A 22,944-nucleotide genomic window follows, 5' to 3' on the forward strand; every position below is an offset into this window, starting at 1 on the left:
GAGACGTGGGGGAGGTTCGAGTAGGGCTTCGCAATGAACGATGTATCTGTGGGAGAGGCGAAGGTAAGCGAAAGGTGGTGGGTGGTGCAATGCAGATGTGTGGGAGCGGGGAGAATGAAATAAGACGAGCGAGCATTCGGTCAGGCAGCAAGCAAAAAGTCGAGAACAAGTGCGCAACAACGATGAGTCAACAAAACAAGCACGGCAAGGGCGTTTCTCACCAGAGCTGCGCTGCAGGGACAATCATTAAAAGGGCGTCAACACGGCGCAGTCGCGTTGAGGTCAGTCTAGAGTCATGGCGACAATTCTGTGTCCAAACAGCGATGAGATCACTCGCCCGCCTGTGGCTGTGGCAGGGGCTGACTCCCGCGGGGTCAACGCCGCCTAACCCGTTTGAGCAGCATCCCATTCCTTCACATCGCATTTACACACTTGCATATATCTGTATGCACAACCCTGGTCGATTACTATCAAAAGCTACAAAGGATTTACCGAAAGATCCACGGACCCGCCGCTGCATGTCGCTCCCGATATCTGTTTAATAATCCTAACTGTGCCGCATTATAGCTTCTTTACACCTTCAGCCAAGATCTTATCAACCTCGTCCTTGTGCTTCGAGAAGTTGTCGACGAGGTTGTCCCTATTGTTCGATTAGCCTTCACCCATGATTTTTGTCTTGACCGGTGTATACATACCACATCTTTGGGTCGTGCTCGTGCTTCTTCTTGCTGTTCCACGCCCAGTCGGTGATGGTGAACATCCTCGAGCTCTCCATCATGAATGCAACGGCGCCCTTGGAAATCTGCATCTCCGGCGGCGGTGCTGCACTTGCCGCCTTGAACTCTTCGTAAGCGACACCGTGGGGTACGAAGCCGCACTCGAAGCTGATACCTCCCGGTTGGAACTCATCCGAGCGTCCTGCGTACTCGCCATAGATCAGACCCATGAGCTCAGATGCTCCGTTCCGGTGGTAGTAAGGCGGTCGGTAGGCTATAAACCCGTTAGTATCATCATCGTATGCATAATCTCTAGCACATACTGTGTGAAGCCACATCCCAGCGCGGGCTAAAGATCAAAAAGTCTGCGAGCGGTGCTGCGGGGTCGCGCGAAGGTGCAGTAATGACGCAGAAGATGGATGGATCAATATGATCAACCGAGATCGATCCAACATTGACGAACTTGGTCAGATCGTACTTGTACGGCACGTAGTTTCCATGCCATGCAACGACATCAAACGGTGAGTGCTCCTGCTTGCTGACGAAGAACTTGCCAGCGAGCTTGTACACAATCTCCCACGACTCTTGCTCAATCTCGTACTTCGCGACCGGGTGCAAAAAGTCACGAGCGTTAGCAAGACCGTTCGCGCCGAGAGGACCGAGTTCAGGGAGTTGGAACTGCGAGCCCCAAATTTCGAGAATGTAACCCCGCGTCGGTCCTTCAACCTTGACTCTGAATCGCTGTCCTCGTTGGATGACGCAAATCTCGCCTGGCTGCACATACATAGGCCCAAACTCGGTCTGGATGTCCAAGGCTCCTAGCTGGGGCACGATCAAGAAATCACCATCGGAGTTCACCGCCGCTCTCTTGTTCATGCTCGCATTGCAGAGGTACGTGTGGACAGCTAGGCCTTCGCGGAGTGTTGGGTCGCCAGAGCCAGCGATACTCTTAAGACCGGAGATAAAGTCAACATCGCCATCTGTCGGGGTATCGAACGGAAGCCATGCTAGCTGTGTGGGCGAGACGTGAACGCGCTTGTTCACGGGGAGGTAGTTTGACTCGGTATCTTCGTTATCGGGGAGGTCGGTCTAGAAGTTTGTCAGCAAATGAGACAAGTGATCAGACATCGTTTCGACGCGCTATCAATCTGACTGCGCGATCGGTCAAAGCGCGTAGCCGAAGTCCAGGAAAAGAGTCCTTACAAATCCTTGGTGCGCAACGGCCGGACGCGCCCTATACAAGTAGGCCTAATCAACATGTCAGCATCAATATACCCTCCTTCAAACAGGGTACTGACCTTCTTGTTCAGATGTCTGGGAGCGACGAAAGAGGAGCCGGTCATCTGCTCCGCATACAGTCCGAATCTGACGCTTCTGGGGTTGTTCTGGCCTTTTGGGATAGTTCCTGGAAGAGATCGGTCAATTTCTCGTCGCATAGCCCGGATGTACACGGCCCTCACCTGGCACTGCTTCTGATTCGAAGCTGTTGCCGAACCCAGATTGGTACTGTAGGGCGCATGTCAGCAACGAACTCCAAGATGTCGTGTCGTCAGTGTCAGCTCACCTCATATGGATCATTCTTCCTCGTGCCGAAGGAAGGTATCGCTCCGTCCTTCTGCGTCTCCGCCCAGTGGAAGATATTCTGGTACTCCTTTGGATCTTTGAGCTGTTCAGGCATGATGACGCTATCGTTGTGACCGTTCAGTGAAGGTACTGTATGAGATCGGTGTGAGACTAATAGATTAGACTGAAAGACTAGACGCAGATATGCTGTGCGATAGTGTAGATGATGTTCGAGCGAGAGCTTGGTAGACCAGAAAGACCCGCGTCAAAAGAAGAATGGCATTGTGTTCCTACGACCCCACACTTGCTCGACCCCACAATCTCGCGTCGCAGGAAGCCGCATCGTGCATAGCAATTCCGGTGACCGAGTTCCCACTCCTGGTAATCCTTTCGGAAATCGTCCAATCAGCGATGGCACCGACACCAGCGGAGCTGAGCACTCGTCGTCATGCCCAGCTGTCAGCAGCGACGAGGTTGGTTTGAGCGTGAAGATGCGCAACTGCCGATGAGGGTCGAAGAGGGGTAGCTCCACGGACTTGCGACGCCGGGAAAGAGCGGACTTCATGCCACGCCGATTCGCTGCTAGTATGTGGCAGTGGAGCTGTGGGTATGATTGTAAAGCCTCGAGTAAGAAAGTAGTCAGCATTTCTGGATGTACGAGTCGGAGTCGTCGGGTGGATGAAGAAGCCCGAGTCACGATTTGGAGTTGTGCTCAACACCAAGGCGTACCTAGGTACCTAGGTATACTGTCTTGTTCGTGACTACGTAGGGAGCGCGTTGCCAGACTGATGCGCATTCCTTCTATATACTACCATTTACAATAATGAAGTTGCATCAAGGCCACGCATCTATGTCGAGAGGCTATGCACGCGCATCGTAATACTTCCTGTGTGGTAGTTGTCGCGACAGTGAACGCAATGCATCGCCGACCATTCTGTCTCGAGATTCGGTAACCTCATCACCAGAGACACGCTGCGCATCCTCACTCAGTCAGCCTCAGTCATAACACATCATCGCATACCTTTCCGCATCCTCCCCATCTCACCACTCCAAAACAAGGCCACCAACTGCCCCTCACACCCTCGACACCTCGATCCTTCCCGTTCCATCCATCCCACTCCTTCTCCAGCTCTTCTCAGACGTCCAGCCCAGAAACGTCAACGCCACAATAAATCCGCTGTCAGCCCTATACTGGCGAGATCTCGTACAACATCAGTCCCGCGAACGGACCTCGCCTATGCGCGGCACGACGATGGTGATCGAAAGCTGAAATGCCAGCCTTACCCGTCGTAACACACAACTGATCTCGCAGATGCTACCTATGCGATTTCTAAACGAGAGACGACGCAATTTCGCGTGTCACAGAATAGCTGAACTCGCAGCAAGTACGCTCGTCTTCATTCAGACAGCGGTGATAGATTACTGAACGTGGCGAGACCTCCCTCAGCATACTTCGCTAGCAAACACCCAAAGCAGCAGCATGGGGAAGACGCTCGAGTATTGACAGTCCCGAAGCGTAATCTCACCAAGGTGAAGCGAGTCTTGTCCGACAAGGCGAAGCGACTCCGCGCCTATCGGCATGCATCAGCGAAGTAAGCACCTTCTTCGCTGCTGTTACGCGTCTATCGCATGATTACACCTACAACATCCAAAACCATGCGTCCATACGCACACAGCAGACCAAAGCCACACTCGCCCATCCCGCCTCACGATGCCAAACGCGATCTGCGCCACAAAAGGCCCGAATGACCAACGGACGGAACCCACCTCCGAACCCTCAAACCCGTCCGCACCTGATATCAACCAAAATCAAGATATCAGAACGTCGTGAGATTGACAATAGAAACCGCACACCTCCCTCGGCACCCAATACCGAAATCTTACTTTACCCATTCCAGGCCCAGCCCTTGATATCACCATAATACCTAGCTTGTTACTGTAAACTTTCGGGGAGAGAGACGGAAATCATGTCGTCATTACCCTCACGGGCTCTCACATCTCACACACACACATCTCTGACCGCTCATTCATCGCGAACCAAACTTATGCTTCTTCCTTTGTCAACGACACCACAGGCTAGTCTCTATAGTACGTCCAGGTGCAGAATCGGAACCGCGATTCGCGCCCAATAAAGACAGTAGTGCTGGCCCCCATCTGTTCATGCCCATGCCTCTGTTAGTCGCAATCTTGACCGCCTCGCCCTCGCTTGACCCGCCTCGCGCAATAACCTTGGTACACCATCTATCTAGGCCCACGCCTAGTCGCATTCCTATTTTGCAAGTAATGCGCCCAGCGGCCACCAGCGCTGCGACCTGCATACCTTGCTTTGATGAGCAAACGACCCGACCCTGTTGCACGTTGTTGTGGCGGTTGGCGTGCAGACGGAGGTGCGTAAGCGCCCATGCTTGCATGCGCAATGCAGGCGATGCGGGGTATCCCTATCCCTGTACGATGGTCGCCCTCCCACTCCCAGTCTAGAGAAGAGCCATGCCACTACACCACTACAGTTCTTCCCTTGATCGCGATAAACCGCCCACGCCCAGAACTCGGGTGTATTTCTGTCGTGCAGGTATGTAGATCACGAGGCCTTTTTTCTTCCTCTTCATCAAAGACAGTCAGTCATTCCATCTAGACTTGTCCCGCTAGGATGAACCCTGGATCACTATCGCTTCGTTAAACTTGCCTCGCTTTCGCATCATCTCTCCTTGCATTTACAGTTCCAAGGTTTGGTAGTGTTCTCGGAGTAAAACCAGGACTAGGGCTGTTCAGTCGGGTGATTGCAGCATGATTGCATGATTTGCAGCATGCGAACATATCGCGTATCGCGCGAACGAAACGTAAACCGCGCAACAAGGGAGTTGGGAATAAGTCATGTACGCAGGAGAGGCGTAGGCCGTGTCAAATACGCAACCAACCTGCTTTCCGTCTAAACCGAAACCAGGCGCAGCCACTACTATACTATGCTGCTTTCTACCTGTGATGGCGCGATGCAACAACAACCCAACTAGTTAGTAACGCGCAAGATGGTGTCAGAGCCGTTCGCAGCGTGCGCCTTTCTGTCTGCACGCTTGGCGCACCTTGCAAACGGACGGCGCATCCTCGGGATGGACCCTGTTCTTTGGGGTTGATCTTCGATCGACACTCTGCGCCTGCCTTTTGACGTACACACCCACGCTGTAACTTCCCTTCCGTTCGCAGCGCCGATCCGTCCTTGTTGCTGATCGGTGCGAACTTACGACTCGTACGAACTGCGTAGTCAAGGATACGGCCAGTCGGATTAACAATCCAGTGCTGCGTAGGCTAAGGCTGGGCTGGCGTTGTAGTGAACTTCGCCACGAGGTTGGATACAGTGCATGATCAACATTTACATCCGAGGGGCTGATTTAACGCATTCTGGTAGGCCGTCCATGTGAGACACCACGACCTCCAGTCAAGTCAGTCACTCCCTCACACTTCTGGCTCTGGAGGCGGAACTGCAAGTATCAAGTATATTGAACAGGTTTGGTGGATGTCAAGAACATGTCGGAAAGTCGGCTTGGAAATGCACATGTGGCGATAGGCCTGTAGCTAGTATATGAAACGATGAAACGCTGCTTGAACGCCGCACTAGCTGCGCAGTCTATGCCCAGTTCTGAAGCTCGCGACGTTTGGTGTGGCACATCTTTGCGAGCCGACCGATCAATCACAGAGCGCGAGTGGGAGGCGTGGAGAGAGCAACGCGTGCGTGACTACGCAACGTGATGGGCTTGGAAGAAGCATATCGGATGCATCCTAGTAGATGAGTCTTTTTCGCGTCGAGGCAATATACTGCTCTGGCAGACATGATGATGGTATTCTTGACGCGCGTTGCGTCAACCTACTTGTATGTACAGAGCAACATAGCCACGATGGCCAAGACAGCATTCGTAATGCACAGATCAACGAACTCAGTCGTTCATCCAAGCTGTCACTCGGTTCGCGCCAAAGCGTCCTGCAAACCGCAGACCCGTGGAGCCCATTGGGAAATACGAGACGATGTACCATAATAGACATACTAGTTGGGCGATAGCCGCAACGAAGGTCAAGATGGTGCTGTGGAGCTAGTCACGCGGACAGTGTCAGTAAACACAAACTATGGGGACGATAATCGATAAGGGAGGCGTGGGGGCTCGCTCTCGGGCAGCCATGAACAAGGGTCGACATGTAGCAGGGATAAATGTACTGGGGTAGGAACTTGAACTTACACCTAGAGAGAAGAGTAGTGTGAGAGCGATGCTGCCGAAGTAAGCAGCAGTGAACGGAAGCCTCGGACCAGAAATGAGGTGTTGAACTGATATTTTGTCAGCGACGGTAGTGGTGGGCTCGGATAATGAGGCTGCTTACCGTATTGCATAGGGCCCATGAGGACACCCCAAGCTGCCAAAAAGAGAACGCTTCCCATGGACCATCTGCAATCAGGCCATGGATGTTAGCGCTAACGTTCTTCAGGTGATGTGCATACGACTTGGCGTGGCAGAGTCTGGACTAGGTGAAGGTTGTCTGCACCCTGCAGCGCGCCGAACCTTGGACCCGCATGATCGCTACAGAGGGTCCAGCGCCGATCTCTGGTGGCTAGAGAGTCAAGCGACTGGATTCGTGCAGGCTAACGTCCGCAGTCGGTGAGCGGAAGATGCGATCCTTGACATTGCAGATTGCATGAGTTCGCATAGCCGTGCCGAAGGACGTATGCAGTATGTGTCACTGCCTATCCGCCTTGTATGATCTCACCACTGGCGAGAAGGCTGCATGCAGGGCGCCTTTGGCTGGATACGAGGCAACAGGAGAGCTGAGGACTTACAAAATGGCAAACTTGCGCGGCCTGAGCAGAAAGACAGGCGTAAACATCAGGCCAATACAAGTAGCAAACATTGCCAAGGCAGCAATGAGCAGTCCACCAAACACGAGCAATCGGTCCCACCGACTCACTGCAGGTATGGGTTAGCGGACGTAAACATGAGTCAAAGGTGTGTGCAATGCGAGGGTCCTGCATCCGAAGTGGTAACGCAGGAACTCCCTTCTGTCACATTGTCGGTTGTCGCGCGGCCGGGTACGGTTCGCAGGCAGATGACACGTTGATGCCTGTGGAATTATGGATATCTCCACAACTAGAGGGATGCGCATTTCAAGAATGCCATCTGACAGAACATGGAAGGAAGACAAAGAACCATGGCGGTGCAGGTGAAACTAGCCCCGACCGTTGTCGTCTGATGACATCACGCGCCACAGCTATAGTGGGAGGGGTTGTAGCAGTAGGGTATATCTCAGATAAAGTGGAGATGGGGAGCGAGAGAGACGCGTAAGGAAGGTGGACGTGTTTTGCCACAGGATGCAATGGAAGACGTAGACTTACGCGCAAACCACCCCTCTTCCTCCTCTCTGCGGGTAGGCGCTGGGAGAGGGGCGCCAGGGTTGCCCTCTGTGATGGGTAGTCGAACATAGCCTCCCTCGCCGAAGGGATTCAGGTTCTGGATGCGGCCCAGGAAGGAGGGCGGCGCGGTATTGATGGGCGCGTCTGCCTCTCTCCTGCTCCAGCCGAGCGAGTTCATCGAGTCGCGGAAGGAAGCGGAGGCCATGTTGGAGGTGAACACGAGGTGCTAGCGGATCGCAGTATGCCCAGGTGTGAGGGAGAGTATCGTCTGGGCGTTAGTCGGGAGAAGCTTTGGTCGAAGCCGCAGCAGGCGACACAAAGAGCCGTGGAGGTGCGAGTCTTGGTACGGCTAGCAGATAGCGGCCGTCGACCCTGGCTGGTGTATGTGTAGCTGCCTGTGCCCCGCTGCGGTGAGTGGCTTGGGCGCGTCGTGGGAGGGCACAGCAGCGGTTTGTTCGATTCGGTGCCACTGCTGCTACTGCGAAGACGGACCGGAGGATTTCGTGCAGATGATCGACCTGCGGTGTAGGAGGCAGACGGCCAATGGCAGATGTCAGACAGGCGTCTCAGATGGGACGACGGATGGGCGAGGCTTGTGACGAGGCCGCAGAGGGTGCGAAGAGGTAGCGGAAGGAGCGAGGGACCGGGGGGCGGCTGCGGCGCGTGTGATTGGGCGGCGGGGGACGCAGAGCAGGAAGGAACTCTCCGGCGTGTCGTATGCGATCTGCCTAGTCGTCGTGGTGGAGGGTGAAAGTGAAGGGCATAGTCGATTAACCCTTAGCGTCGCCTCGGTGCTCTAGCGACTAGCGCGAGATCGTCTCCCGCTGCCATGAGCCTAGCAAGCATCAAGGACCATGGCCTGGAGAACCACACACACTCTCGGCCAGGTCGGCCATGGCTGCCCTGGACTGTCGACAATGGATGACGCTTGACAGGAGCCCGAAGCCCTTTAGTGAGTCACATTGCGCGCCCTCACCCAGCGCTGCGTAGAAACCGGGTAGCTGAGACAAGATTACCTCGTTCGTGACCAAAAGAGGCCACACCTTGCTGCCGGGGTGGGCGCAGGACCGGGGTGGGCAACAGGCAGAGCCACACTCAGCGTAAGGCGGGTGAGAGATGGCGAAGAGCCGCCAGAGCAGCGAGGTGTATATTATGCGGCCGTGCCGCGTCTCTACCTGTCCAATAATTTCCCTCTCACGACATACTCAGTGTATGTCTACCTGTGGAGTACTCATCACTATATCTGCGGACCACCGCGGGCCGAGCTTCCCTCCACCTCTCCACGACGCCCTCCTCTCCGTACGCCTATTCCGTACGCCTATCTCTGTACGCCGCCGCACGTCATCCCCATCTTACGCACCACCGCAGCGGCATCGTCTCGGCGCGCCGTGCTACTCTCTGCCGTTCCCAAGCCCTCGCCCTCGCTGGCTGCGATCCGCGTCAAACAGGCTGATTCGCCATTGCCCAAAGCCGCTTGGCGCGCGCACTAGCACCACCACCTCTCTGACCGCCTTCCGGCTTAGGGCCCTCCCACACCGACGCCTCGCTTCAGCTGCCCCGTCGTCGCTCAAGAGAGAGAGAGCCGCTGCAGCCAGCGCAATATCCTCAGCCTGTGCCGCAGACAGTTGCCAAACAAACGCACGGCAGCCCGCCTACCACGCTCTGCTCCACCACGACCAGGCACATCCCACCCTTGATCCCTCCCCGCCATATCCCCCGACTTCCTTCTCCATATCCCACCTCCGCTATTTTACCCACCACCACGCCCGTCGCACCAGGCCTCTTACTGCAAGACGACATCTCACCTCTCCATTGCTGCCGCCCTCGACCACCAAGGCAAACCTCTTTGTCCCACCCCACGCCGCTGCATCCAGACCACGACCTCCACCACCACCCTCGACGACCAAGTTTGCTGCCCGTGAACCGCCGCAGCTATCCGCCCGAGCGACCTCACTCCTTCTCTCCGCGACCGAGAGACCGAGTGTTGCAGGTGCATCCCATTGCGCCTTCCTTCAGTTCCGAGGTGAGTCAACGTCCGGCTGCTCTTTCCTTTACCACCGCCTCTCCCACTCCACCGCACCTCGCTTCGGCCTGCGTCGTCAAGACCACGCCAGCCATACCGCGGCCGTGTGTGACGGTTTCGCTGCTTTTGTCCCCTGTACCACCATCCCCACAGCGCCGGGCTGCTGCACGGCTGTCGTCCGCCGTCGCTCGCCTCGCGGGTTACCTCGCTGTGCGCCACACTCATGCAACCAACCCTTCAACCGCCCAACACTTCAGACTGCTGGACTGTGCGCTGACATATGCTCTCAGTTCGATCCCGGAACACAGCTCCGAGTGCCCTCACTCCCCCACAACCACCTCCACGCCAGCAGACCCGAACCGGTGAGCGATACTTCCCAGAACGACAACTCTTGCATACAGAACATGGCACTAACGTCTTCTGCGCAGACAAACACTAGCCTCCTCTGCCCCAGATCAGAGGCTTGCTCGTCACTATCAGGCGTCACTAGCTAGGCCTCTCAGCTTGCTCGCACTGTCCTTGTGCACACCAGATAGCAAGCATCTGCCAGGGTCCTTATAGCGACACAGACCGCCTCGTGCTGCAATCATCCTGCAAGCTGCGAGCGCGATCCTTAGTCACTTGCTTAGATCGACGACAGATCGTTTCAGATCATACACATCCACATTCCTGGAATACTGCAACCCACAGTAATGCCAAAGCCTAGTAAGTACGCCTTTGTGACGTCCCCCACTCTGCACCGTCATGAGAACGGCGCTAGAGTGCATCCATTTCCTATATCAGACTCTCTTCTCTCCCCCCCTTCCCCGCACTTCCTCTTCCGTCATTTCCAACGTCAATTTCTATCATGTACTACGAGACCATACTGACTGTCCCTCAAGCGGACGCTCTCTTCACTCCTCCCTCTTCCTACTCTCCTCAAAAGCCGATTGCGAGGCTGGACCTTGGCTTCGACTCTCCCTCTGACGACGTGCTAGACGCTGATATCTTCAACATGACTGGCACAGGATCACCTCAACCATACATCAAAGAAGAAGTCGACGAGATGTCTTTCAACCAACGCTTCCTCGGTCACAACGGCCTTGACATGAACCACCAATACGCTAACGCTCAGTTCGCTGGGCACGAGAATGCCAATGGCATCAACCCCTCTGAGCTCAACATGAGCGGGAGCATGATGGGCAACCACTTCGCCGGCAACAGCTACATGCAGGGCGGAGCAGGGATTGCTGACGACGAACTTGCCGAGTCACTTGGCACTTTCGAACAACAACCAGCCTTCAACAACTTTGCCCAAGAGCAGGCTGGCCAGCAAGACTACTACCACAGTCACACCAACAACCCAAATATGAACCAGGTCTACTCAAACACCCCAGACGACCTGCCTATCCACAGCCCTTTCAACCACCCTGGCAACTTCGACTTCAACCAGTACCAATCAGTACCACAGAGGATGAACTTCCCTGGCAGCATGCCCAGTGGATCCATGCGCCAGCGTATCACCATGAGCCGGACTGGTTCTGACAGCCGTGCTCCCATGTCACCAAAGACCCCTGCCATGGCTGGTCTCCACCTCGGCACGCCAGACTCTGGTAACTTTACTCAGCCAATCATGACCAACATGCACCGCCATCAAAAGAGCGTGTCTGGCCAGTGGGACGGCACTCCCGGAAGTGCGCACTCATGGATTGACTCGCCCACCGCGTCACCCCACCAGGGTACCATGCACCACCAGCAGATCACCGATGTCCTGCATTCCGGCAAGCACAACTCACTACCCGCCAAGGTCGATATTGGCCAGAACGCAGACGCTAAGAAGCGCCGGCGTCGGGAGTCTCACAACTTGGTCGAGCGTCGCCGACGGGACAACATCAACGAGCGCATTCACGACTTGTCTCGTCTTGTACCTCAGCATCGCCTCGAGGACGAGAAGATCCGCAAGCACATCAACAACAATGGCCCCTTGTCACCTACCATGGGCGCCACCGGCATGTCGCCTCCACAAGCAACGTCACTTCTCGCTGGTGGCAATGGAAGGCGGGCCGCTGGTAACATTACACAGGGATTGCCCATCGAGGAGAAGGACAAGGGCCCGAACAAGGGTGACATTCTCAACGGTGCTGTCAGCTGGACTCGCGATCTCATGTGGATGCTGTCCAAGAAGCTTCAAGAGTGTGACGAGCTAGCTGCACGACTTCAACAAGCCACTGGCGAGGAGTGGGTCACCGAACAGACTGAAGACGAGAAGCGCATGAAGACCGAGATCCTCGAGGCTCTTGAGAAGAACGGCTCGGGTACCTTCCGATACTCGCGAGGCCCTGGCTCCGGACTCCGAGTGCCCAAGCACACCAACTTGGCCGGTGAACCTATCAGCGGCGCATCTCCACAGAGTCTTAGCCCAGGCATGCAGAGTACCGGTAGCGGATCTGGATCGAACCAGCAGCAGTACTGGTCCAGTCTCAAAGAGGAGGATGAGTACGGCATGGACATGAACTGATCCAAAGCCTACTAGCTGTCTCTGTTCTTCCGGCCTTTCCATCTCGTTGTCGATTCCTTCACTATGATACCCCGCGATACCCCGCACCCGTTCCTGCATCCTGCTTGATGCATACGCTAGAGCTGCTACAATGAGGCTAAAGACACCTCACATCGGTCGACCGTTCCTCGGCATGTCGTCGCCCGCGCGCGTACCGTCTCTGCTGGCCAAGGACGGATGAAGCTCTCGCCTGCATCAAAGCACTTCCCATTTCGTTGCATAATATGTTCTACCCCTCCGTGGCACATCATCACCCTGGTTTCCCGCTCCTCATCACCCGAGCTTAGCCTACCAACCGGAGCACGAAGGTCTTCGGCGCTTCGGTATTCGACACTCTCCGTACACGGCGGTCTCTCCTTCTGGCAGCTCTGCGACTCGCTTTCCTTCATCTATTTACATCTTTCTCGCATGTATGTGGCGTGTCACGGTTGTTTACCTGCAGTTTTGCACATCACCACTCTTGTCTTCTTTAATGACGGTTTTGTTTATGGGAGGCACATGTAAGCATGGTCGGCGCGTTTCGGATTGTTGGCGTTCTATGGTGTCAGCACTTATGTTGGTGGGAAGAGAATGATAGATGCAGAAGACGTTCGAATAACGCTTGCTATGGTTACGATGGGCCTATGGGAATTCTTGCTACTGCGCGTTCTGCCTTTCAGTTCATGGGCTCTGACATGGGCCGATTGGTCCCAGATACAATTTCATCTACATCAATAACCCTGTCTTTCATGCCTTGCAAGTGAAGTTGGTTGAGCCGCGTCCCTCCCTCTCCACTCGGCGCTGGAGGCGACCGCTACAGTCCTCCCGTCAGGCAGCCAGTGTGGAGGACGAAAAGGTCCACAAAAGCAACATTCCAGATTCCTGCGTCTCTACCACGCCTCTCCCGTGTCTCAGCCTCATGGCGTTCACAATTCTCAGATACGAGCGAATCGCCCTTGCCGCCGCCTTCATTCAATCTCCAAGATTGCGCAAAGACTGTGATACACGGACTACTTGGTCAGCTAAGCTGTGGCGTCGGCGCCATATGTAGTAGCGCTGGATCTCGTACAACAATACCGTATCTAGGGCTTATGGGAAATTGAGAAAAAAGCAAATCTAGCCCGCCCACATCTCAACGGCTAACGAAGGCATAGAGAGAAAAAAGCAATTTGCAAAGAACAAGTCCGAAGAACGGCTCCGGATGGTGAGACCGGGTGTTTGGTTGTTTCGGGTGGTGGGGTGAGTCGTGAACGGTGGAGGATGGGGAATGAGATATGGGTGTATGAGTAGTACATGCAGGTGACGAGAAGAAGAAACAATAGTTTTGCTTGGTTGGTTGGTTAGGTTGGTTGGGTCGGGACAACTTGGATGAGGACGGGGGAGGTTTGATTGCGCATTCCCATACGTTTGATGCGGACGAGGTAGTTCGGTAGAAACGAAAGTCCATGCATCCCATCCCAATAGCCGCTCATACCCACGTATTTCACCCTGTAGAAAGAAGGAAGGAAAGACGTGAATACCCCGGCTGGCATTCCCACCAACCACACCCTCCCTCGCAATCACCACATCACAAACCCCATACCCATGCCATGCATCCAAGTCCGCTCTGTCGCGGAACACCTATATCCCCCCTTCATATACCCCGTCCTGCGTCCCCGCCATTCCTGCCGGCAGATCACCCCCCATGCCAATATGCTTACAAGCACGCTACGATCGGTCTGCAAAACGGCCTCGGATCCCGCAGCCAATCAGCTGCCTACGTCCTTACTACGTCCTTCGCTCACGATGCAGTGCTATCCAATCGAGGGGGTCCGTGTCCATGGCGAATGGATTATGCGCAATATGCAGGTAACCGTACTCTATACGCGAGCGGCGAAGGGTTCTGCAAGAAGAGACAAAAGCCGTTGCGGGGGTTGAGTTGGGGTAAAGCAAGGACGTGGAATGGAATGGAATAGAATGAACTGGCGAGGGAACCTTGTCGCGATGTTGCTACACAATGGCATTGCGTCTACAAGGGGTATAGCCACTTCTCTAACGTTTGACGGAACAAGGAGAGGGGATGGAGGGGCACGATCGGTGTTGAGGGGGTTTTGGTTGTGACATTGCAAGGGAGTCGGCAGGTGGGCTTGGGGTATTGGGATCGGTACTGACATCTGTCGTGTAACATGCGTACGTACGCACGCTAGTGTGGATAGCTGTGTTCTGGTAGTTCATAGTGAGCTACGTTATAGTATGATAGTATGCACAGTTATGCTGTTGTAATCGTTAGTTCGTATGCTCGGTATAGCTGGCATAACACTGCGCATGCATGCGGATCATGTTCAGCAAAGGACACCGACGCTTTTTCGTTTTGATTCAGCGCGTATTTTCTCGTCGCAAAATGTCCACGGTGCCTTGCGCAACGCCAAACCCGCACTCGCCCGTCTCTCACCCCCTCCCCCAGGAAAGTGAGAAGCCCATCTGCCACCGACGTCACAACACGAACCCCCCGTAGACACGACCACACTGTTTCAGCGACAGAAACAGCAGTAGCGCTAAAACAAAGTGCTCATAGCGCTACCAAAGATGCGCATCGCACATGTTCAGATAGCCGGACATTTCAGCAGGGAAGAAGGGTATTGAGTAAGTCATCGTGCCTCCATCGGCAGTGTCAGCTAGCCGGCTGTACGACGGTTACACCCCCCGATCTGCAGCGCAACGCCGTTTCCTAGATCTAGGTTCGCGGGGGATGACTTGCAGGTCTCGGTTGAAGATCGGGTCTGACGGTTACGACGGCAGGATGACGAGGGATGGTGATCGATGGGGATGTGTAGCGGTGAACAAGGTGTATTTGCGCCGCTATCTTATCGAGGTTCTACAAGGGACGATGTGATTCAGATAGACCTGCGGTGTTATCTGCGCTGCCTTGTCTTTCATGGGATCTGTTGTGGCGCGCCCGGGTATCACCAGTATCCTCGGTGTTTACAACATCTGCCAAGCTGTCATGGGCTTTCCTTGTTGTGTCCAAGTTGCTTGTATTTGTGCCTTTCGCGGAGATGGGTGCCAGTGCCGCCGATCCGACCATCCCCTTGTCTCACTATATGCTTTGCCGTTTTGAATCAGGGCATCCTCTTAATGTCACCTGTCGAATCTGCAGTCTCGCTGCAGGGCGCGCATGGGGCGTGCTCACACATGCGCATGTGCGTCATTGGCACGTCGAAGGTTTTCGGAAAGAAGGGTGGAGACGGGTTCCGAGGGGTCTATGTGCGGCCACGTTCTTCGGATGCTGCCGAGCGGCTGACCACGAGGACTGCATCCTTTACACGAACAACAACTCGGTATCTAGGCTCCGCGAGGTTTGTCTTGGCCGTTGGGGTGCGGTGACTGAGACGCATTTGCAGCTGTGGTAGCCGCGTTGGGGCCGTCGCTGTCTTCGCCGAAGCCGAGGTTCTTGAACGAATCCGGGGCCATCAGATTTCTAATGCGGTGATAATAGTCAGCGATATGCTCATCATGCATGGGGAATAATAAGAGCAAGAGGACGGATGCGCGACTCGGCAGATGCTGCCGAAATGGAATGACAGAATGGCATATCAGCGAATGGGACGATAGGCGGCGCAGTATGTTTGTATGACGGTACAGCAATTGCTGATCGAAGTAATCTAGGAAATGGTACGTACCGGTCCATGCGACATGACAGGTATGACTTGGAGAGGCCGCGGCATTCGGGGTCATTGGTGCCGCGATGCGACTTGATGCATCGGAGGTACGAGAGCATGATGTCCTTGCATTCCCCTGGGATATAGTGTAAGCGATCTATGCGTATGGAAAGGAATAGCGGCGTGGTGTCAAGATGGTTAGGCCGATACGGTATGGTGCGGAAGTAAAAGTCAACGTTCGGGAAGCGTACCGTCGTGGTCGAGAGGGAAGGAGCCGCGCTCTGGCCTGAAGTGGAACAATTGTTAGCACAAGGACTTGCAAGATAGGAAGAGGCAGTCATGTTGTCTGAGTGCTCAAGAGTCGAAACGAGACATGCGCATGTAGGAAGAACTCACGGATTCGGCTTTTGGACCTTTTGCCCAAGCCCGGCGCCTCCAAAGTTGCTCATCTCGGCGGAGAAGGTACTGGTTCCTGTAATGGACTAGACTTCGGGGGTCCGTGGGGTAGTAGTCGGGCTGTATGGTCGTGGGGAAGTATGGTGGTGACTGTGATGGTGGGTGAGGGTTGGACAAACCTAGCGCGATCGGCCTCGTTCGGTGGCCAGTGCTGCAACCTCGGGATGACGTGCCCTGTGCATCGCCCTGCAGGGCAGGTCGACATCACGACTTCTCCACCACACTTGCATTCCGACGCCAAACTGTTGTGATCAAGTTCATTCTATTGTGCGGCGGTCAATTTCGACCTGCTTCCACCTGCCATGTCTACGCCGCTACTTAGAAGGATAACCTGTACGCGTGCGCACTTCGGCTCTATCGCCCTTCCAACAACACATACCCAGCGCGTATCTTAAGCCACCGCGACCCTCTCAGTCGTCACCGTCTACAACATCTCCTCCGCTGCCTCACCCCCATTCTCAACCCCAGAAGCCTTTGCGTCCCTGCCGAACTTAAGCTTTGCCACCTTCTCAAGGTGATCCAACTGCGTATTGAACCCCTCGTAGATCTTCTCCATCATCTTAAGATTCCGCATCTCCGCGTGGTATCCCTCCCAGATCTTCTCGATCTTCTTCAACTCTCGCAGAGCCTCCTCTCGCTTCTCCGCAGGGCTTTGAAGTTCCTGACGTTTGCGCTCTTCCTCGTCGAAGATGTTGGGGCCTTCCTCGTCGTCGAGGCAGCGGGGTCCGTCCCAGCGGGCGCAAAGAGACTTGTCCTCTGCTGTGGGGACGTAGTCGTCTGCTATTGTGAGGGGGGTTAGCATAATAGGTTGCGGAGCCGCGATGATAGCTCATGCTATCGGCAGAAGATACATACCTAACTTCGGAACTGCGCCTTGCGCACGAGGCCTGCGGTGGTCGTTGTAGACCCATTGCTCGTGTGCGACAGCGGAAGCGGCGAAGAGGCCAGCGACTGCAGCCATGATCGCGGTGAGCTTCATAGTGTTGAGAAAAGTCGTTGCTGATTTTTAGAAGTTGGTATAGTCGGGATTTGAATCGTAGCCAAAAGACACTTGATGTGAGGGGATGTGCTTAAGAAAAGAAAGAGATGGGAACGTTGTCATTTTGTAGGCAAATGTGGCCCTCCTGTTCCTTGGTACCGGGTTTCCAAACTACTTTTCACGGCGAATCGTACTCCGGCATTGTCTAATCGAGCACCTTCCTACACGACGCGCTGGAGCGGGCCAGTCACATACACTGGGTTTGGAAGAGTCGGGCAAATTTGCGCTGGCTACCACGGGTGTAGTTTTCTTTACTTTTCTACCACCCAAATCTCCACCCGACGTATTTGCTGAGTTCGGCTCATTCACGCAGAACATCGCGCATACCTTGATCGCATCTAGTGGCGCTGGAATATCTTTGTGCGACCAACCAACACGCGATCGTTAACCGCAGGTCCTACATTGTCAAGAGTAGCCTGAGCGTGGCATGCAATCACACCGTCGTATCCGACAGGCAGCACTTTTACTTCGAGTGAGAACCTCGTGGAGGCATAGGATACTCGGCCTCTCATCGTAAGATGGGTATCAACGAGCCGTATCGTGGCGTTCAGTCACGGAATATCAGCAATTACACACATCGCTGTGAGTATCAAGCGAAGCAACCAACATCGCGATGTCAAATTGAAACAACGCGACTACGGTAACCCAACACAACTAATAACCTGGCAACTAACGCCAAGCACCCCATCATCGAGTACAGTACCGACTGGCGCATCCATTAAAATCTATTGAAGCAGCCCATCACACCATAGTCTTCTTCCCCCCATACTTGCCCTCGCAATCAGGATTCAGGCCTGCTACCTTCGAGAGTTATGAGCGGATGCGTACCATGGTAGTCAAGCCTACATTTCTCATTAGCTTCCAAGGTTCTCCATCTCAAAACCCAAAGAACAAAACCCATTTCGGCTTGCATGATAGATTGGGAAGAACGTACGTAGTAGCAATAACACTCGGACAATTCGTAATCAACCTTCCGTCCCAGTACTCGGAACAGCCGCCGTAGCCGTAGTGGTCCTTGTCATGCTGGTGGTGGTTGTGCTTGTGCTTGCGGGGCTCGAGGCCTGACGCCATGGTGATGAGCGTCGTGTGGGCGGCGGTGTTGGTGGTGGTAGCAGGAGGAGCGTCGACGACGGCGGCAGAGGCAGCGGTCATGCGCGGCATCGCCGTAAAGTCAGGCGTTGACGGCACCGCACGAGTCGGGATCGAAATGGGGCCGGCGAAGGCAACGGAGGCTAGGGCCAGGGGGAAGGCGATGAAGAGACCACGCATTTTGGTGGTTTAGTTTGGTTTAGTTGGGAAGTGGTTTGGTTTGACTTGGGAGTGGTGCGGAAAGTTGTTGTGGAGCAGACTTTGCTTTCGTAGATCGTAAGAAAGAAGACAGAAGAGAGGGGGGATGTGTTATACATGAAGTCTTCGCATAGCAGCAGAAACTTCCACAAAAAGTCAAGCCATGGTTAAGCTTTGCGTGATGTTACTTCCAAAGGGAAGTATTTGAGGCTCGACCATGGGATTTCGCGCGATACTAATAATACCGGTGGATATGAATCTTAAAACCATGGTCCAAGCGAGCACGTTGTTGCGCGAAAGAACCAGAGGGTTCGCATTGTGCAAGCAACAAAGTAGTGAGACTTGCAGCCTACATCGAGTTAAAATCATGCAAAGTAGATACGCCAACGTCAACGTAGGCTCCAGGGTGTCCACTTTTTTCCTTGAACTGATGTAGGCTGCAGCCTACATCGTGATAAAAACACGCAAAGTAGTCAACCCAACGACCACGTAGGCTCCTGGGGTGTTGGCACTCGTCTTTGAAATGAAGTGGGTTGAGAGAACTACGGTTCAGAACCAACCAACACACGGGTATCGAATCAAACACCACCACCACATCATCCATAAACTCACCAATGCCGCGCAATAACCAGCCAGCCTCTCTCCTTGACCGCATTGAACAGCACCGCGACCCGCTTCCGCTTGATGCCCTCTCTAGCCGACACATCCTCGATCGCATGCTTACCATCCAGATGCCTGAGCAGCATGGGCCAGCTCTCTCGCAGCTCTTTACCGGTTATGCCACCCAGCGCGCCATCTGCGTGTTTCGGCGGACTGGGATTCGTCGAAATGATCGCGGTCTCTTCGAACGTTTGGGCGATCTTATCGAGCCACCGCGCTTCTATCGACGACGCTTTCTGTGGCGATAGAATGGTGGTGGGTGCGAAGGACGATGGGTCTGGTGGGGCGAGCTTCTCTACCGGAGATGTGGGCGAGACTATCGAGTTGCGCGATGGAGATGGGGAGGTTGGCTTGAGATGTAGAGGCGACGGCCGATGAGGCTTTACGTCCCGAAGCCCGAGATGAGATGGCGACTCCGCCCTCTGCGATGGCGTAAGCGCAATGGTCGTGCGTTGACTGCTCGTACTCCCGGCGTCCGAACTCGTGCGCGCAGAAACGCTACGCGACATGGCGGTCGATCCGAGTCGAGGGCTCAGTATCGTGCTGCTCTCCATTTCCTCGTCCGCATCTCTGCGCGTGCGGCGCAAAGGCGATGAAGTCCTCGCAGAGTTAAGCGAAAGCAAGCTGCTTCGCTTGTCGGAGAGCAGACTGTCCGCCACCGAATCGTTGTCGCTCATCAACTCCCTGCGTGCCTCTTCAGCTTTCTTGATGCGCTCTTCGCGCTCCATCTCCGCTGCGACTTGCGCTTTGATCTCAGGCGTTACGCGCACCCAAGCGAATGTGCGCAACTGCGTGACCCAGCCGCCGCGCATGAGCCAAGCCAGGATCTCCATGTACGCTTCGCGATGTTCGGCTGTAGGTATGAAGTTCCTGTACGGCCGAGGTGTACCGGAGAGCATGCTCAGTACTTTAGGCAGCGTAGGCAACGTGGGGAAGCGCTGCGCATATACTGATATCGCAGCTGGGAGAACAGTCATGTCGGCGTTTGGACTGACGATGTATGTGTCGCGTGGTGATAGCGGAGCGACGAGACGTGCCCGCCGCCAGTAGACAAGATGGCTTGCAATGTACTCCATATCGTGCGCGGATATGTTATGCTTCTTCGAGATCTTGAGCAGCGACTTGGTGGGTATGATGTTGCGTATGTAGAATGCGATGGCTGCGGCGTTGCCACCGGTATCACCGCCCAGGTCTTTGATCAGCACTTCGGCATCCTCCAGAAGCAGCAAGGCGGCATGCTGTGTCATAGGCGCATCATCGTCTTCAAGTATGACGTTCGAGGTCGTGAGCCATAGACCTGGCATCTGGGGTTCGATGGCGGTGGGGAGGTAGGGAGTGGAATCGGCCTGCGGAATCTGGAAGGATGTGTTGAACGTCGCATCGAAGTGGATGTGGGCTATCTTGTCGTGCGATATTGCGTCGAACATGATAGCGATAGATTTGGCGAGCGGTGATGTGCTCACAATCTTGCGCCATGTCGCCGTGAGCGACTCGTTCGTCTCCTTGGCGCGCTGCTTGATGTCGATGATGCGCTTGGATTCCTTCCACACGTACTGAAACCGCGCCTCTTCGTACTTGAGTGCTTTGGCATACTTGCGCGTGACATTTTCGTACATCTCCTTGACGCGTTGTTGGTATTCCAGCGCAGGTGGGTTCAGCACGAAGACGACGTTGAACATGGTCATGTCGGGGTTGTTGATGTCAAGGCTCGTCGAGTTGCTGCGTGCATCTGATCCAGCCTCCGACGGTCCACTCGACATGGAGTCGTGGCCGTAGCCTGGCTCAAATCCTGGGACCGGTTCGTTCGACGGTTCGGGGGAGTTCGCGTCGTCGTCGTCGCTTGCGCTCGTGAGATTCCTGACCAGATCGCCATCTTCAAGCTTCTGCTGATCTGAGCGCTTCTTCTTCTTCCGCTTTGCCTTCTTCCAGAGCCCGTCGTCCCTTACAAACATGGGCGCGCCGAGGAAGACGATGCTCTCAACACCAAGCTCGAAGCGCCTCTTGTTGTATTCTTTGCTCGGGCTCAACATCTTCTCCAGCGCATCCATCTTGAAGCCCAACACGGTATCCCAGTCGTGGTCTCCGCCCTTGCCTCGGTGTCCGTTACCGTCCTGGTCATTGTCGTCGTCGGCATCCTCCTCGTCGATTGTCTCCTGCTTGCCCCATAGCCCCGATCCCAGCTTGGACTTGTCGCTCACGCGGCCGGTCAGGGTCCTCCCCGATGCGCGACCGCCGCTGGTGCGACTGCCTATCTCGATGTCATTGTCGTCGTCCGAGTCGGTGCTGCTGTCCCATTCGCTATCGGAGCTGCGCGAATCGACGCTGGCCGTCGACGTGTCGTGCCTGAACCAAGCCGGGTCTTTCGCGGCGGCAAGTGCGGCTGCTGAAGGTGACAGCGGTGGATAGTGGAAGACGAGTCGGGGGCCGAGTGACCGCGACTTGGTGACGAGGAGGATGGCGTGGAGGTTGGAAGCAGGTGGCAGCGGGACAGCCATTGGGAAGTGGAGGACGGGCAGGTGCAGCATGCGGGGAAAGAAGCTGCGGAGCGCCGGGAGATCTAGCCCGATGCAGACAGCTCTTTCACCATCATCAACCAGCACCATGCAGGCCAGGGTACGAGCGCAATATCAAGGCGCCAATCCTCAAACTGGTGAATCCAAAGAATGCCTTCGCGAAACAACAGCGAGCGACAAGGAGGAAGACAGGCACAGGTAGCTATGGGGCTCAGCATCTCCACTAATGACGGGCATCGTCGTCTCGTTCAACGAACGAATGGACCAGAATGCACTGTGCATACCCGCGAACTGGTTCGATATACAATGAGCTTAGGCGCCACAAGGTCTTTCCAAAGTACTAGAGTAGAGTAGATAATCCCCAAAGCACGTAACAAGTTCCATTCTCCGAATTCATTCACATATTGTACAGTCTTACCACATAGCGACAGGTCACTACCATACTGGGGAACTTTCAACCATGCGAACCTCGCCTCCATATACCCCGCGCACAAATCCAGGCAGTGTGCCCACCGCAGACATCACGCAATACTACCTAGACGACGACCTGACCAAACTCGCAGGCTTCATCACCAGTGTACCCCCAGATCTCTTATACAACATCATGTCCGCCGCAACTGAAGCCGACCTCAGAGCCCTTCTCACCCTTATCAACCCATCCGATCTACGAATCGAGCCCGGCTACCTGATGACCAGAACTTGTACGCGCGTGTCAAACTGGCTAAGAAACGGAAGTCAAAGATGGGCGGTGAGTAAGGACGTGATCCCTTGCGCGCTTTTCCTCCTTCTGAAGTTTAGGGTCTTGACCCGCGATGGGATATGCAACTCGCAGACGCACGAGGAGAGTCTCAGACTTGCTGCAGCTATCAAGACTGCGTATGGGAATCTTTGCGACAGTAGGGTATCGCCGAAGGCGTGGGCCGACGTCATGGGTAGGCAATACGCAGATATTCAGGGCGCTGAGATCGCGTTCTTGAAGGATCTGGACTTTAGGACGTGGGTGCATGAGGCTGACTTTAAGGAGTTTGTGGGTAGGTTCGAGATTGTCTGGGGGATGTTGCTCGAAGATCAGGATGACGTTTTCATGTGATAGATGGAACGCACTCTTGGATATCGAGACTCGATGTAGTGACAATATAACTAGGATC

At 54.8% G+C, this 22,944-nt stretch overlaps 7 protein-coding genes across 7 annotated transcripts; 2 read left to right on the forward strand and 5 right to left on the reverse strand.

The window, feature by feature from the left end:
- Positions 1 to 561: 561 nt before the first annotated feature.
- J4E87_010662 (uncharacterized protein) lies at positions 562 to 2,394 on the reverse strand (the record flags this gene model as incomplete). The annotated part of the gene is made up of 7 exons (XM_049382233.1): positions 562 to 640; positions 696 to 990; positions 1,040 to 1,805; positions 1,920 to 1,964; positions 2,015 to 2,121; positions 2,177 to 2,222; positions 2,281 to 2,394. 7 exons carry the CDS (start codon positions 2,392 to 2,394, stop codon positions 562 to 564), a joined length of 1,452 nt encoding a protein of 483 aa, XP_049228057.1.
- Positions 2,395 to 6,205: 3,811 nt separating this feature from the next.
- J4E87_010663 (uncharacterized protein) lies at positions 6,206 to 7,870 on the reverse strand (the record flags this gene model as incomplete). The annotated part of the gene is made up of 5 exons (XM_049382234.1): positions 6,206 to 6,358; positions 6,503 to 6,588; positions 6,642 to 6,706; positions 7,096 to 7,222; positions 7,648 to 7,870. 5 exons carry the CDS (start codon positions 7,868 to 7,870, stop codon positions 6,206 to 6,208), a joined length of 654 nt encoding a protein of 217 aa, XP_049228058.1.
- A 2,665-nt stretch (positions 7,871 to 10,535) lies between these two features.
- On the forward strand, positions 10,536 to 12,185 carry J4E87_010664 (uncharacterized protein; the record flags this gene model as incomplete). The annotated part of the gene is made up of 1 exon (XM_049382235.1): positions 10,536 to 12,185. The coding sequence occupies one exon, from the start codon at positions 10,536 to 10,538 to the stop codon at positions 12,183 to 12,185; it is 1,650 nt and encodes a 549-aa protein (XP_049228059.1).
- A 3,339-nt stretch (positions 12,186 to 15,524) lies between these two features.
- COX19 (Cytochrome c oxidase assembly protein cox19) lies at positions 15,525 to 16,527 on the reverse strand (the record flags this gene model as incomplete). Its single annotated transcript, XM_049382236.1, has 6 exons — positions 15,525 to 15,660; positions 15,863 to 15,977; positions 16,093 to 16,127; positions 16,238 to 16,306; positions 16,417 to 16,448; positions 16,522 to 16,527. 6 exons carry the CDS (start codon positions 16,525 to 16,527, stop codon positions 15,525 to 15,527), a joined length of 393 nt encoding a protein of 130 aa, XP_049228060.1.
- A 194-nt stretch (positions 16,528 to 16,721) lies between these two features.
- Positions 16,722 to 17,258, reverse strand: J4E87_010666 (uncharacterized protein; the record flags this gene model as incomplete). Its single annotated transcript, XM_049382237.1, has 2 exons — positions 16,722 to 17,077; positions 17,153 to 17,258. The coding sequence occupies 2 exons, from the start codon at positions 17,256 to 17,258 to the stop codon at positions 16,722 to 16,724; spliced, it is 462 nt and encodes a 153-aa protein (XP_049228061.1).
- A 1,973-nt stretch (positions 17,259 to 19,231) lies between these two features.
- Positions 19,232 to 21,778, reverse strand: NPR3 (Nitrogen permease regulator 3; the record flags this gene model as incomplete). The annotated part of the gene is made up of 1 exon (XM_049382238.1): positions 19,232 to 21,778. The coding sequence occupies one exon, from the start codon at positions 21,776 to 21,778 to the stop codon at positions 19,232 to 19,234; it is 2,547 nt and encodes an 848-aa protein (XP_049228062.1).
- Positions 21,779 to 21,884: 106 nt separating this feature from the next.
- J4E87_010668 (uncharacterized protein) lies at positions 21,885 to 22,886 on the forward strand (the record flags this gene model as incomplete). Its single annotated transcript, XM_049382239.1, has 2 exons — positions 21,885 to 21,994; positions 22,301 to 22,886. The coding sequence occupies 2 exons, from the start codon at positions 21,885 to 21,887 to the stop codon at positions 22,884 to 22,886; spliced, it is 696 nt and encodes a 231-aa protein (XP_049228063.1).
- Positions 22,887 to 22,944: the final 58 nt, after the last annotated feature.

Source organism: Alternaria ethzedia, assembly GCF_023757985.1.
Source record: "Alternaria ethzedia strain BMP 0044 chromosome Unknown scaffold_53, whole genome shotgun sequence".
Classification (NCBI taxonomy): domain Eukaryota; kingdom Fungi; phylum Ascomycota; class Dothideomycetes; order Pleosporales; family Pleosporaceae; genus Alternaria; species Alternaria ethzedia.